Source organism: Anomalospiza imberbis, chromosome 6 (genome assembly GCF_031753505.1).
Source record: "Anomalospiza imberbis isolate Cuckoo-Finch-1a 21T00152 chromosome 6, ASM3175350v1, whole genome shotgun sequence".
Taxonomy (NCBI): domain Eukaryota; kingdom Metazoa; phylum Chordata; class Aves; order Passeriformes; family Viduidae; genus Anomalospiza; species Anomalospiza imberbis.
Genome location: NC_089686.1, coordinates 59,965,709 through 59,982,409, shown reverse-complemented (window position 1 = coordinate 59,982,409; position 16,701 = coordinate 59,965,709). Strand labels below are relative to the sequence as shown.

At 43.5% G+C, this 16,701-nt stretch overlaps 1 protein-coding gene across 1 annotated transcript in view; it reads right to left on the bottom strand.

Moving 5' to 3' along the window:
• The window catches only part of CSTF3 (cleavage stimulation factor subunit 3), a 48,127-nt gene extending 41,544 nt beyond the window's left edge, over positions 1-6,583 (bottom strand). Inside the window, exon 1 of the mRNA XM_068194737.1 lies at positions 6,392-6,583. Coding sequence (XP_068050838.1) covers positions 6,392-6,421 — 30 coding nt within the window. The 5' untranslated portion in view covers positions 6,422-6,583. The remainder of the gene's footprint in view (positions 1-6,391) is intronic.
• Positions 6,584-16,701: the final 10,118 nt, after the last annotated feature.

Genomic DNA, 16,701 nt, shown 5'->3' with positions numbered 1-16,701 from the left:
TAAGATGCACAGCCACAGCAATCTTTAATTTTGTGTGTTTGATACATGTATCAATCTGTGCAAGAAGCAGAATTATTTTACTGGAAAATAAAAACGACTGATTTTCTACATTGGCAAATAATTGTTTAGCAGCAGCAGCAGATGAAGTTCTCCACTCAGTTATATAAGACAAATTATAGGCACCCCACAGAACTGAAAATAACTCTATGATGATCACAGTTTTAAACCGGGCTGCCTGGACTTGCTTGTGACCTTAGGTCACATGGAAAACACTCAATTTCTCAGAGTCAGTGAGAACTCCTTCTCCTATCCCTGTCCACCTCCAGCACTGACCAAAGCCATCCACATCTCAGGGACACACTGCACTGCAGGCCAACCCATGTCCTGGTTCCACCTGAGCACAAACAAGGCCTTGCTGCATCTTCACAAATCACCACTCCTAACACCCTGCAAGAATCAACACTTAGGATTTTCTGACCATTCTGGCAGAACTGGGTGTGTGAACAAAGACCCATTGTGAGGACTAACATCTACTGCAAGCACACAGCAAAATGGAACCACAAGTTTGACTTTTAACCCAACTCAACCACAGCCAGGAAGACATGTGATCCTAGTTTTGAGAACTTTATGTTATCTGCAATTTGTGCTTACAGGTGCTGCTATCACAGTTCAAGGGCATACAGCTTCTGATTGCTTTTCTCTCTATGTGAACATAGAATTCTTGGGTGTTCAGTGCCATTATCCTGCCCCTAGATAAGCATTTCCAGGTAAGCTCATCCTGTAGCAAGCCAGTTCAGGGAGTTAAATCAGCAGAAAAAATAATCTTGTTAGAAAAGTGATTAACTTCCTAATGGTTCAACACCCTGGTTTCAGGATCAGGTGCAGCAAAACCATTCAAGACTCTAGCAGCCCCAACTTAGACCAGGTTGAATACCACCAAACTGAACTTAATCAGACACTGCCTTTTAACTTTTTTTTACTACCTGAAAAAAATACTGCACACAGACTGTAAAAACACTTTTTTCCTCTGCTTTTGTTAACTATGTTCAGTAGACCTCCACATCATCCTGATCCTATCCCATGAACAACTTTGAAGGTCATGGAATTATTTTATCACTTAGGGTTTTCTACAGATTATTACCATGTAGTCCAGTTCACAAATACCCTTTAATTATTTATACACTGACAAATAACAACAGATTTGAAGTTTCACAGACACTAGAAGTATAAAAAGATCATTCCAAAATCTGAAGAGACCTAAACCCAAATTTTCCAGGAAGGGATCTAGCAGCTCCTTCCTGCAAAACAGATCTACTGCACAAAATCCAATTTTTAATTCATAAAGAATGCCTGAGGGAACAAAACCAGAAGAAATAGAGTTTGCTTTTACTATTTGCATATTTATCAATCACCACCAAGGGAATATTCTTGGTCTATACCATATTCCTAAAATAAACAGTTTCCTCAGGTCTCTTGAATGAATCTTCATGATGCCAAAGTGTCTAAGAAAATACCTAGACACCTTTAAATTATTTACAAGACTAAAAATATCCAATTGTTTAAGGCATCCTCCTGTTTCCAAAAAAGGATCCTCTGCAGGGAAAAGGAAATGTGCTTAAAACACCTGCTACATCCATGAAATGGCCAGCTCAAGATGCTTTAAAAACTACCGCTAATTATGAAATAAGAACTTCTACAAACCAAAGAAGATTTTTCTTGCAGGATTGTGTGGGTTCAACATCACAGGAGGAGCTGGTGTATACAAAAAGGCAGGAATTTTAATGGCTACTTTAGGCTAATTGCTTTCATGTCCAAAAGGAGGTTTCTGGCTGTTAAGACAGAAGCCAGTTTGCTGGTTTGGGCTGGGTATTGCACACTTCAGCATCACCTGGCCTGTAACAGACCCAGCGAATGAAATTGCAAACATGTTAACATGCAAATTAATAAGCATTGTTAGTTGTCTAGTTTGCTAAATTTACAGGTTGGTTTAGTCTAGGGATTTTTCCCCCTAAAGTTTATTTAAAGCTGCATGTGCAAAGAAAAACAAGTTTTACAATCCTTTCCTCAGCAACACATCCCTTCCCTGGGGCAACTGCAGTTTCAGCTTATCAAAGCTTGCACTTTCTTAAATGTTTCTAATGCCTTGACTACTTCTCTTCTACACTAAGCCACTTCAACTGTGAACGGCCTTGAAAAAATTGTGTCCTTTAAGACTGGATCACTAGAAGACATAGCCCAGCATATTCATCGTTACCAAAAAAAAGTTACTTTTGTAAGTACTACCCCATCTCAACATAATCTAGGCTCAAAACTCCAGAAAGTTTTAGATTAGTAATAAGTGCTATTCTTTCCTCATAGGACTGTTTCCCAAATGTCAGACTGACACATTTTTCACTTGAACTTCTTACTGGCATACCTGGAACATACTGACTCTGGAAATACACATAAGTTATGATTTATTTACAACTGTGTAAAAATTGTCATTGCATCACTGCATTACAAACTCAGGAGCTTTCCTTCACCAACACTTGTACTTATTCTGTCTGCTCTTAAAGAGGTTTCTCTAAAATGGCTCCTCCTGTGATGTTAAACCCACACAATACTGCAAGAAAAATCTTTCAGCATGCATTCAGTGACATCTATTTTTAAAATACTAAACTGTGGTTAACTACAACATTTACTATTTAGCATGCAGAAACTTTCATGATGTACCGCATCAAACAGACACAAGACAAAGAGAGGAAGGAATCAAAAGGGACAAAAGTACCATCAAGAAACCAGAACAAACTGTTTTTGAGTTATTTTCTATAGTCACGGAGGCAACACAGACACTTTTTTTTCTACAGCTTAGATCCATATTCATGTAACATAAAAAATGCATCACAGACAGGGTATATATCTTAGAAACACTAACTGGGAGTGTGAAATGCGTGGTCTAACCTTAAAAGATTGGAAGGCACTAATGCAGGGGCAAAGCACATGCTATGGGATCTTCAGATGAAGTTGATGCCTGGCAAGTATTTATAAAGGGTGGGGAAAAAAGTGGGGAATTTAGGTTTTGTTAGTAAGCACATGAAACAAGCAGCATGCCTGAAATGAATCTAGATGTGTACATAAAGGACCACAAAAATGTCAAGACATCCATAGGTGAAAGCATGGGCTCTCTGTAACCCTGACACATTAGGTTGGGAAGAGCCTGTCACGGAATTTCCTGGCCAACAGTGGCAGATGCAGCAGCCTTTCAGTCTACCACAGTGCATTTCTATGATACACACAGGGCTGGGTGTTTGGTACTCCAGAAACTGACCCTGGAAATTCTGGTTAGCTAAACATCAGGCAGGCCTCACCAGAAGTCTGGCAGGGCCTGACAGATTTTAAGTCCTCACATGATTCAACCGGTTCTTCAGGACTAATTTGGGCCCAGCACAGTTAACACAGAGCAAGAATTTAAAATATACTCCAAGAGTTGTGGCTGCACTGTATTTCTTTGTCCTCCTGCTCCAGTCTGTTCTACAGTAACATAATGAGGAGACAACCTACATAGCACAGATTAGGCTCCTGATCCACTCAGTAAAGCAGCACAAAAAATCCTGGAGCTAAGCTTGGCCTAAAGGTGGTAAAGCCACGTTTCAACTGCACTGCACCTGGTACAATAAAGCCTCCTAAAGCCCACCTATGTCTTAAACCTTCCATTCCGTTTTCCCTCCATCTCTTCCTACAATCAGCATTCCACACTGTTCTTCCTCCCTATACCACCACAGCTCTGTACTTGCTGCAAACAGCATGGCAATTCATTATTCACCTGGCTGCTTTCTGGCAGTGCCTTCCAAAAGCTGGGATCTGGGAATCAAGATGCAGAGCTCCCTGCCTGAGAGTGGGTCTGAGAGTGGGCTCTGCCTTCTCAAAGATTTCTCACTCTCACATTTTTACATTTTATGCACAGCACAGATGCAAATTAACTGTGCAGTACCTGTTTCATACTGCTCCCTATAGGGCACCCTAACCTCAGAGCTGGGAGCTGCAGATGACACCTGAAAAAAGAAGGCAGCTGCAATCCCACCTCTGCCCAGCCTCAGTTTCCTACAGCAAGGCACCTTTAGAACCCTCAGAACCCTGTGCATGTAAGCTCGAGGCCTTGCAGCCAGCACTAGGCTGGTCTAGAGCAGCTGCAGTGTGGGTGCCCCAGCCACCAGGCTCTACCCCTCCTTCCAGGGACACTGGATTTGGATCCCTCAAGCCACGGCAGGCCACAGCCAGGCTCCCTGCAGGGACTGAGAGAGAGCCTCTGCTGAAAAGCCCATGGCAGTGTTGCTAAAGGCACTGGGATCTGGACTGGCCTGTGAGAAACACAAGTCTGCCAGGTGAAGAAAATTGATGGAAGGGAGGTAACTGACCGTAACAAAATTAGAGACTTGTAGGAAATCAGAAACCAGAAGCCTTCATTGGGAGGATGGAGCAGTCAGTATAAATTAAAAAAATAAAAATTAACCCAACCTACGAGAGCTGTTTTTTTAATCTGAAGTGCACCCAATATGAACACGGAAATAATAATGGGCAAAAAGAGGAATCTTAGTATGGCCCAAAGGCCAAGTCACACGTTAGACTACATGCTTTACACAGGCTGCAAATAACAATTTACAGGTTTGGGAATGCTAAACCCTTGAGAGATGGCATAGCAGTACTACACCTGCCACTTTCATACAGTGTACAGACAGTAACTAAACCTTTTGCTTATCAAATTCTCCCTTGTAAAAGAAAATAAAGCCTAAAGTCAGCATGGTTGAAGTTAAACAGTAACGATTTACAAGCTATAGAAACACGCATGCTCTTTTAGCAAACAGCTTAATTAAGCTATGAAACATCAATGCACTCTTGGAAACATACTGGAGTGGGGAGATGAAATCTGGAACATGCCACACACCAGCATTAGCAAAATTTGGCATATTCTCACTTCTCTGCAGCCATCCATCTAGTGATGAAGGGAACCATTCTGAAAAATGCCCAAACATTCTCCAAGTACACTGACCAGCCTGAGCAACTTGGAGCACACAGGGAATTTTGGGACATTATCCTAACGAGGCAGAAACAGATTATTTTACCCTCTGAGCACCACATTTCCTATACCCACCCCATCCACCAAAATAGTGATCTTATAAAACTTACACACCACCCTTTGGGGGGGGTATAGGCCCAGACATACAGAAATTCACCTGTTTTGGAAGAAACTAACATTCTACTAAGAAAAAGAAGCACTAAGGCATCAGCCTGATCAGAAGTATTTCTAAAGGCTACACTGGCCACTAAGACACTTGACTGTTATCGATAACTCTTCCCTCAATCAGGAATTTTCATTCCCACCCCTCCAATTAACACGGATTTTAAACTACTAAAAAAAGCCATTTTGGAGAAACTCTGCCAGTAAGTCGGATATCGTTCACAGTAACAGCAGATTAAGAAAGCTGACATACAACACTCTGGTGGTACCTCCCTATAAATTAAGAGTTAGGGCAAACACAGACTTTAGTCTAATTAAAAAAAAAAAAAAAAAAAAAAAAAAAAAAAAAAAAGCCAAACTCCGCTGAAACTGTGGTTATTTCACAGAATCCCAGAACTCTGAGGTTCGGGAGATCCCCTAGTCCAACCCTCCTGCCCAGGCAAGGTCACCTGCCGGGGTGGGTTACACAGGAGTGCCTCCAGGCGGGTTTTGAACGCGTCCAGAGAGGGAGACTCCGCGCCCCGCCGGGGCCGCCGTTCCCGGGCTCTGCCACCCCCAACGAACTGAAGCTCTTCCTCACGCTGAGGTGGCACTTCTTGGGTTGCAGTTTAGCTCCCTACTAAACGCAATGAACGCCGTGCTACAAAGGAAACCCTTTGTCAAGTAAAAAGCGTGCTCATCGTTTCCAGCCTAAGGATTAAGCGTGTTTTACCAGCGCTTTATTCTGGAGGCAGATGGTGTCAGTCAGAGAGGCCTCCTCCATTAAACGCCTGAGTTCATCCAACGCTCATTTTACATAACACCGCAAACTGCCACTGTGAACAGCCTGGCCGGGCGGCAATTCTCTTCCCGAGGGCGCCGTGGTCAGCGACCACGACCGAGGCGCTCGCCGGGGCGCCCATTGTCCAGCTCACCGGGCCGGGGAGACGAGGGCCCAGAGCCGGAGCTCCCGGCGCGTCACCGCCCGGCCAGGGCCGGCTCCGCTCCGCTCCCCGCCCGCCAGCGGGGCACACGGAGCTCCTTCCGACGGACGGCAGGGCAGGGGAGAGCCCCGGCCGGGCTCGGGGCCCGGGGCTGGCCGCGCTCCGCTCGGCCCCGCCGCACGCCCGCCCTCGCCGAGCCCACACCGCGCCGCTCCCTCGGGGCGCGGCCTGCGCTCACCCGGCCCCCGCTCACCTGGTCGCCGGCGGTTCCCTCTCCGGACATGGCGCGTTCAAACGAGGCTGGGGCGCGGGGCGCCGAGCGGGTTAAAGCTCCTTTAAAGCGCTCCTCCGGCCGCAGCCGCCGCGCCCGGAGAGCGGCAGCGAGAGAGCGGCAAAATGGCGGCGGCGCCTCCGGCCCGGGGGCGGGGGAGCGGGGCTGGCGGGAGGAAGTGCGTCATCGCGGCGCGCGGGGGCGGCCGGAAGGGGCGGGGCGGGGGCTGAGGGCGGCGGGCCGCGCCGGGGAGGTGCCTCCGCTGCCCGCTCCTCTCCCTCTGCCCGCTCCTCTCCCTGTCTTTTTCCTGCCCTTTCCCTGTCCCTTCCCTCCCTTTCGACGTTGTGGGGGCACAGCTGGCTCCCCAGAGCAGCTCCTGCCCCACACGGGCAGGATGGAGCCGCGATGTGCCCGGCCCCGTCCTGAGGGTGGCCCCGCTGTGGCCGCGCTCGTGGCACCCGCGGGAGGCGCGGAGGAGACGGGGGCAGTTCGGTGACTTCCAGCCGCTCCTCGCCGGCGCTTTGCCTTCGCTGGGGCAGCGCCAGCGGTGCCTGCCGGCCGCAGAGCCGTCCCCGCCAGCTCATCGAGGCAAGTTCAAACCACGGGCTGAGATCGCGGTCGCAAAAGACGTCAAGGGCACAGGAGGCAGCTCCCCCTACAGCTGCTTAATTTTGTTTGCGAAATACCCGCCAGTCTGTTCCTGAGGAAAGGGCCTTGAATCCGCCGCTGCAGGGAAACTCTGCTTTAATAAAAAAAAATAAAAGAATCTGGGAGGCGGTTTGGTGGATACCACGGTGATTTAGCTGCCTTCCCAACAGCATTGTAGGTGTTCTTAAAATTGTGTAATAAATACATGGAGTAACTCGGTGTTAGTACTGGGGTTTCCTTCCTGCCTCATCTTCCCGAAGTCACTGTCTTAAACCACAGAAATGTGTGGAAATGGGACATAAGGAAAATAGGATATGCAACCTTCTGAAGCTTCACCTGGGGGAAAAAAAAGGGAGCAGAGAGTGAAGAGTTACTTGACTAATTGTGCAGTAACATTTCTCAGAATTTTGATTCTTCAGAAGTGAAATACAAACATGTCTTGTCAGATAAGCTGTTCTGCCCTTGGAGATCTGTGACTTTGTGATATGACCCTAATTTGTTGCAATTGTTTGAGAAATAAATACAATTCCTTTTCAAAAACCCTGCAATTTTCCGAGTCATTCTCGTAATGTTTTTCCACTTCCTATACAGGAACTAATTCCTTCAAAGTAATTGCTTGAAGCAATGCTGGTGAAACTTCTAATTAGACAATACTTGCGTTATTCCAGGGCTGCAGAGCGTCAGCTGCCTCCCTGGCCTGGCTGAACTTCTTTTTTTTCTGCTTCTCCAGGTTTCCATTTTGTTATGAATGTCAGGGCTCCCAGCCTGAGGGAACTGGGGCAGCGAGGGCATGATTACAGGCCTGGCTGCTTGGAAGGGCTGCACTGCAATTTGGGGATGGTTTGGGATACCAGGGCAGGAGGATGTTGTTAATGCCCGCTGTGCTGTAGTGATTCATGCTTAGCTCAGTCATTGATGTGGAACTTAATGAATTAACAAGGAAGCTCTGTGGGTTACACTGCTCTGGGAGGGAATGTGGCAGAAATCCAAAATCTGAAGCTGCTCAGGAATCAAAGGCTGCTGTACCTACGGGTCAGTGGGGCTTGGCACTGGGAGAAAATGAGAACCTAAATAGATGTTGAACCTTAAAGGCTGCCAGGCCAGGATCTTGGCAAACTGTAAGCAAAGCAAATTTGAAAGGAAGCTGCTTTCACAGAATTGGGGCAGTGGTTATCAAACATACCTGTCTCCCAAGGCATTTTAGCAGCTTATTTTTAATGCTAGTTATGAAATCACGGGTTTTGTGCAACAATAACCACTAAAAACGGTGTTTGCAACCTTATTCTCTGAAGGATTCAATCACAGATGTAATTATGTTGATTGTGTCTGCTCAGTGCTGGAGACACTTTAAGGCCCTCAGATTTGAGCTGCCCTGTGAATTTCTGTGTCAGTGCTGAATCTCACCAGAGTGCAGAGGATGCTGAAGATTGTCCTCCCCACCGTGTCACCAGTCTCACCACACTTGTTGGAGGCTGTGGGCTGTCTCCCCTCTGAGATGGATTTCAGACACAGGGTAAAGGTAAGGACCTGAAAACTTGAGAGACCCCGTCCTGCTCTTGGCCAGGGGCATGGTGGGGCCTGGTGTTTCCTCAGCTGAGACTTCTGCAGTGCATGGGTCCCCTACAGAATCCACAAACTCCCCTTTTGTATTTCTAAATTAACAACACTGTGGAGACTCTGCGAACTAAAAAAGAGAAAGCAGCCTAAATTTACATTCTCGTGGATCATAATTAAGAATGAAACTCATCCTTCTGCCACATTGGTGTCGCTCCCCATTTGACATCCAGTGAGCTGTGTCTCACTAATCAGGTCTCCCTAATTACCATCGATGTCAAACATGAGGGAGGAAGCAAAGCCCAAACAGGCTTTGCTGAGTTTGTTTTCTTGGGCTCTGCACTGGCACTGCTGGAGTTTGTAGTCAAGAGGGAAGGAAGCATCTGGGGGGATTTGGGTGGTGAGGAGGAGAAGGCAGAAATAGGATTGAAAAGAGTTTAGAAATTTAGTGTATAAGCAGAGAACAAAGCTGGATGGACCAGTGAACAGCTAGGGTGATGAGTAAAAAATAATTACAGCAGATTACATAGTTGCAGTAATGTATTTTAATAGTGTAATAAGATGTTAAAATTCAGGATTGAATTCTAGCCTCTCAACATCAATTCATTTGCATGAATTGCCTGTCACTTAATGCTATTTATTACAGTATTGCCTCATTTATTTTTTGTAAGCAGCTTTTTCAGTTTTCTAGGGAAAGTATAAATAAACATCATGTCAACCGAACAAGCTTGTTATAAATCTTGTTCTGTTTTCAATGCAGAATTCTTTCCCAGTGCAAGTGGTTGTTGACTTCCTATGACACTTCTTGTTGTGGATCATTATTAGTATTCATCAATGTTTATTTATACTACCTTGTGGATTCTTTGGAAAATTTACCATAATGAAATGAAATCTGAAGCTGGATCTCTCTCTCTCTGGTCAAAGCTGTATTCTAAGGATGAAACATGCAGTGAACATAGTGCAGTAAATTGTTTAAGCCAACAACTGGGTATCCTCAGGGGCAGGGCTACACTGTTTGTTTCCCTTGAGATTTGTGGCCAGCTATTTATGGATGTACCCTTTATAGCGTACATACACTGGGTCTAACGTGTCCTGAATACTTTGGGTGTAAGTCTGTGAGCAGAGAGCTCCCCAGGATGGGCACAGTCAGCCCTACAAGTCCATTCCTCTGGCATTCCTGCCTGTCCACTGCCAGGCTGCAACACAGGTCCAAGGCTCTGAAAATCACAGAGAGCCTGAGACCCACCAGCTCCGCCTGGGCAAAATTTCTAGGCAGAAAAAGAGTAGAAATCTAAAAATCTTCAAATTACACAACAAAGTTTAAAAAACCAACACACAGAACACCCCGGACCAAAACAAAAAAAAAAAAAAAAAAAAACCACCAAGCCAACAGCAACAACAACAAAAGAAAACCAACTGAAAAATGCTATTCTGGATGAAAGTGGAGTCCAAATGAAGCCCTGCAGTTGGAGGGAGAAAGATGAGGTAATGTATACTAGTAACAGCACACTTCACCGATTGCAATGCTCTCAAATTTTGGCGTGTTTGTACCCTAAGTATTTCTGAAGTCGTTAAACTCCTAACGACCACTAGCGCGTCCACATGTGTTCCTGTGGCTTGTCGCCGCCGGGCTGTGCCCGCTCGGTGTCCCCGGCGCCGTGCCTCACCCGGGAGGTGGCAGACAAACACCGCCGCGGCTCGGCTGGGAGCGGAGCGAGGGGACGAGCTGCACGTACCTGGCAGCTGCCCAGCCGGAGCATGGCACGGCACCAACTCTGGGGGTTTTATGTCTGGATTACAGGATTTTTTCCTGCCACATTGCTGTTGGACATCACGAGTGTCTTTCTGTGAATCCTGCTGTCGAGTCACAGCTTGCAAAGATGAATTATTTTTAAAGTATTTTAACGTTACCTTGTTTTAAGGAAAAAGTCCACGTGCATTTTGGGTGTAAGGGTTTTAACAGTTAATAAGAAGGGCGGAAAGTAGGAGCATGTGGAAGGAAAATAGAGTCATCAAGGGATGATTGGAAATCAAAGAGGGAACTTTCCAGTAGGCAGCATAGAGATCATCCAACAAATAAAAGGGAGAACAAAATGAGGTGGGGCAGAACATACTTACTTGTAATTGGTTTTATGCTTTTGCATACCAGTATTTAGCTTCAGGTGTTTTCTAGTGTATCCTTGCTTACTCTAGTTGCAGACACACAGACAAAGCCCCCGTAGAAAACATAGTGGTGATTGCAGTTTCTTCTCACTTAAAGCCAGTGATACAAAATTTAGTGTTCATTGAGATCAGTGGATATAGTACTGTAGTGCTTCCAAAAAATGCTAGTGATTAACAATAAATAATTGACTATCTAAGCATATTGTTGCTTGCACTCAAATGCCTTCTACTTAGTTGAATAATCCAATTATCATAAGATGATGTGTAAGAGTGAGTTTATAAGACATTACATGCTGTTCATTTTCATAATGTACTGGAGAACATGAGCACAGAACATCACAGGTTTCCACCTCAGGGTGTCTTGGGCAGAACTCTTGTTTTCTTAAACACAAGTTGTCCACAGCTAGGAAGCTCACCCTGCCCACATAAATCCTACATATGCAAGCACTGTGTTTGTGGAGCCCGGAGAAACAGGAAAGGTGGAACTGGCCACCCGGTCCACCTGTAATGGGGGTGGGGAGGTTGCTATGCAACTTTAGTGTTTGATGTTTTGCTTGAAAGCTCAGCTCCAGGAAACAAGCATTTATGTAAGAATCAATCTTTCTTTCTTCTAAGTTTGTTTCCTTCTAGTCTGATGAAACAAAGCTTGTTTGTGTGGTTCGAGTACATCGCAAGCTCCCAGAAACTTAAAAGCAATGTGAAAGAAACCAAAGTTTGGGATTGTTTCAATCTCCTTATTTTAGGCAAACTTGATTTACAAATCCTGGAAATGCCAGTCTAATGGAATAGTAACCACCTGCTCCCTCCTGCATTCACGGTGTACAGCTTGATCCACAAAATACCCCTTGCTTCAGTTCACCTTCAAAATCCGTGGTGACTGTGCTGTGTGTCCCACCTTAAGCTACATTTCTGTCTCTAATGAGGCCATTTTTGCTATCAAAGCTAATTTTGAAGAAATGACTGATGTTCCCGACCTCTGCGTGAATCTCCTGCACTGCTGATGTCACCTGCATGCTGCACATGAAATCCCAGCCCCCTACGAGTTTACCCCTGTGTGAATTTACCTTGACAGATTGCATGCACTTTGAATTAAGGCCTGTGTTTTCATATTTATCTCTAAAGCATCTGGGTACCATGGTGATCATACCAGACAAGCAGACAGATACACTCGTGCTTAATGGTAACTGCAGTGCTGGGGCCCTTTCCTGTAGGAAGCTGGGATTCATGTTAACAGAGCTGTCTTCTGTAGTTAAACCAGTGATTCCAAGTTTTCTTCTGTGCCATTTTTAGGAAATTAATAAGGGCTCAAAGCTAAGGAGGTGCTTTTATGTTGTCTTTATTAGCTAAGCTTATACTGCATTTGAACCTGTAATGATACCTCAGCCCAATCACCACATGCTATGGTAGAATTTGCTTTGTTGTTGTATTTCTGAAATAGTATAACACTGCACTTTGAAATCTCATTTAAGAGAAATGTCTCAGCCTAAATATAAGAAAAAGCACCCTTCAGGTCAACAGTCTGAAAAGTATTGCCTCTTCCAGGCAGCTCTAATTATATATTGATTGTACTTAAATCTTGCATTACAGTTCATTTCATGTTACATGTGTGCATTTGTTATTTTTTTCCTTGTGTTATTTTGACAGTTTTTAAATAATAATACATGGGTAAGTATTTACTCTGGAACAGCCATTTCATTTTATTATCATACAGAGGGCAATGAGGCAGAGAAGGGAATGTAATGCTTATATATTAGTTAGTACTTGTTCCACGTAGCATCTTTCCAAAGACTGGGGACAATTCCTGGGGAAATGACTCAAAATGTAATGATCCTGCAGTGATTTAACATGAAAAAATGAGGTGCCTTGGATTTTTATTATATTTGTTTGCTTCTTGACCAGAAATGATATGTCTTTATTTCTCATCAGTCAGTCTTTCTGTTGTCACTCTTGTTGCAGTCATTTGTCTTGGTTTTGTTCCTTGGAGCAAAGAAATAGAGCTGCTGTATATCAGAAGTATGCATCCCATATATGAAAAACAGATTTTCAATGTAAAGTTGGTCGAAAAAGAATGAATCCCACAACTTTCCTTCTTTTTTCCCCCCCTTTTTTACCCCCTGTAATTCGTTAGAACCATGAGCACAGAAGGATGTGTATATCCCAGCACAGTTTGGAAGTGCCATCCACTCAGACATGACAGTAGGTTTGGGAACACTGTCAACACTAATTACCTTGTAAATCCAGGTGCCCATTGCAACAACTGCAGATTTCCCAGTTACAAACATATTGCCACGAGATTTGGGACAATTAAGCAGCAATTGTTCTCACAGAATGGGAGAAACAAGGCTCTGGGCTGTAGTTTGGATGCTGAAAGGACCAGGACACTTTCTATGGAAAGCTCTGGACCCACTGTGGCTCCAGCTCCCAGATGTGCTTTCTGCAGAGCGCGCTCCCGTTCCTGGGGAGCAGAACCAGGGCAGTCCATGGCCTGTGCCAGTGCAGTCTGACAGAGTTGCTGCTGATGCTTTTGTGCAGCTTCTGAAACTCCCGTTGCTGTCTCCTCGCAGAAATGCCGCGCGTCTAAAGCGTGTCTCCCTTCTGTGTATCCGTTTCTATGTGACACCTTCGCTACTATTAAGAAATTCTTTTCAGGAGCTTCCTGTATTTCCTGATCCCCGAGATGAATAAAGAAGTTATTCCTTAATTTCTTGAGGGTGCAGTCAAGAAATAACCATCGGCTGCGGTCCTGTGTGAGCAGGAATTCTTGGAATACAGAGCCAGGCTGCTGTTCGTGTGTGTGCTGCTGAGGTCCGTGGAAAGCAGCACCAGTGGTGTGGTGTTAGCGAGGGATGGTCGAGTGGTGGTGAAAAACGGGCGGTTTACTCCTTGGTTCAGGTAATGAAGACAATGTTATGGCTGTATGATAAGTGCGTGGATGACTGGGCACATGTGGTAGACTGAAGGATAGAATCTTTCCAACCATTCAATATCTATACATAAAAACACACAACAATTACAAAAAAATGCCCAAACTCAAAATTAAAAAATAATAATTAAATAATCTGTTTAGTTACATAAATCTTACACCATAAAAAAAAAAAAAACTTTAAAAATAAACCATAATTATCATAATATTTATGCCTCATCTACTTCAATTTACTGCTTGGTTCAGATAATGAAGACAATGTTAAGGCAGTATGATGAGTGAGTTGATGACTGTGCTGTGTGTGTGATAGACTGGAGGATGGCACTGTGATAGGGTCTTGTGAGTTATTTGCTCATCAAAGGATGTAATTGTGTTTAGAAACGGAAGGGCAGCAGGTTTGGCTGGTTGTGTGCAGTACTTACGGGACCGAGTGCATTGTGTGCGTTGTCTAGCTCGATGTGCTTTTCTCCAGCCCTGTCTCTGTCCTCTCTCTGCCTTTTGTTTCAGCCTTTGCTGTGTGACTCATCTTCATAATACACATTTGCTACAATTATCTGCTGGGTTTCGTAATGAATCCCACTCCTTCCTTTTGCTGCTCTTCTTTTCAGGCTTGCTTTGAGAATTCATGTTTATAAATTCACAAGGTTTTTTTGGGGTTTTTTTTTTTCGTTTTTCTCACAGGAGGAACTAGTTACCGGCGTTGAACAACCACGCCTAAACATATCTTTTATTTTCTGAACAAATTCAAGTCTGTAAAGAAAAGCACTGCTGTATGCACCAGAAAAGGGAGAACACTGTGAAAAATGTTAATACTGAACAATAATGAAGAAAAATGCCACTGTTTAAAATACAGTGCTAAATGACCCTTACAACTATGATAAATTTCAAACCCATATCTACTCACATTTTCAAAGGCTTCAGAAGAATACTGTGGATTAAAAACTGTTAATGATTGCTTTATCCCTCTCTTTTGTACTTAAAAGCAGGAGCAGCTGTCACCAGCACTCACCCAGAACCACTGCTATCTGAAAGAATTAACTGCTTAGATGAAATACATTTAAAGAGTCTCTACAGCTTTTTAAAATGCCTATGTCGATGTGCATATATTAAATTGAGTAAACGGTTTCTCTTTCCCAGCTGAATTTCATTTGTTCTGAGTTTTGCCTTGAGCTCCTCTTAAAAACAGGACACCCAGCACACGATGGTAACAGCATGGGCAAAGGCATTTATAAACCCCAGACTTAAGGTGTCTGTGTGGAAAGGCAATTTCAGTCCTGCATCTGGAAGTTCTGGGGTTTTTTTCTTCTAAATCAATTGAAAATATTTCATATTATTAAAATACATTTTAGCTAAGAATGGCCTTAGGAGCTATGTTTTTTTTTTTTTTTGGTGCTCTTGTTTCTGTATTCTCAGGGCATTGCTTATACATTTTTCTCATATCTTGTGTGCTTGACATAGGGTTCTAGAACACGAATTGAATTGTTACCAAATGTGGGCCAAAACCTACATTTGGGGTGATAGAGCGTGTTGTCTGAGAGCCATCTGACAGAGCTTTCTGGTAGCATTGCCACCTATTTCAGTAAAGCATCCCAGTGACACAGAACAACAAATGACTGAGAAATTCCAGCAGTGTTAGAAAGAGGAATGAAAAACAAGCAACTATCCTGAGATAAACTATTTTATCTTTTATTTTTGTGAATTCAGAAAAAGATGCTATTCCTAATGATTATCTGAATATATAGGATTCAATTAAATTGATTTGTTTTGTATTTTAGAAGTATTTTGAATAAATACAGTTTCCCATTGTAAGCTGAGAATAAAAGGGCAAGTAAATACTTTAGGCACTTGCAAAATGACAAAATTCAGAGAAACATTTGTGTTACTATTTTGTGATCATGTTTGAAAAAATATTTAGAATGCAGTGTCAAAATGTATAAGAATTAAGCCTGCCATAGACAAAAACAGATACCCAAAGCTTGAAGGGGATAGAGTAAGAGAAGTCTAGTAGCCCTTTGCTTTCTCTTCAGCCAATTTTGTAAATAAAGAATTGTAAGATACAGAGCTAAAATCTTCAGTGTGTCAAAGCCTGTATAATTTATCTCCTTCAAATCCTAGGCACTCTTGAATCAGCATTGAAATTTACTGTCAAGTTCATCTCCAGGGAGTGATGAATGCTTAATATGGGAGTGCATTTTGAAAAATACTATACAAATAAACAAAAACCAGACATGGCTTCACCGTTAGTAAAGGAAGAACAAGTCCAAACATGCCATCTGAAGAGTTTGTACTTTCCACATGGCTATCTTGGATCTTTCTTCGCTTTAGATTGTCCTTGTCTTTGGATTAAATTCTGATCCTAGAGAAGTTAGTTGTAAAGCTCACACAGATCTTATTATCTTACTCTACAGAATCATCACTTGCTGGAATTTGCAAAGCTTCAGCTCAAAATGGGGTTACAGCATATTTGAGGTGGCCATCTCTTTTCCAAGTGCAATGCTGTTTTCTGCACGTCAGCTATGTCAGATCCTGTAGACTGTTGCATTTGTCCCCTAATTGCAAGAAAAATGTCTTGTCCCTAACAATTACTATAAAAATGTGAAGAGGTGCTGTAGTTCCAGAGCAAATCTTTTCCTTGACACCTACTGACCCTTCAAATCCTTTTAGGAACTGGCTATCTTTGAAAAAAAAAAATCACAAAAATCCTTATTGAATTTGCTCTCTGGCCTCTGTCTTTCCTCTCTGCTTGTTTCCTGGCCAGAAAAGCAAAAAGGTATTTTAAAAAAGGCATTAAAAAGAGGGGAGTTCACTCCAGACTGGTCTGGCAGCTCTAGGTTGTTTGAGTAGGGGAAAAGTAAACAGCTTTTATAAGAAAGATTAAAATTGCAAAGAGTAAAAAGGTAAACCCAGAAGAAGACATATTAGCTTTATTTGCTCACCTCTTAAACTTTCCCTACCAGCTTTTGAGAATCCTGTCACATCCAGCTCTGCTATTCCTAAAGCATCT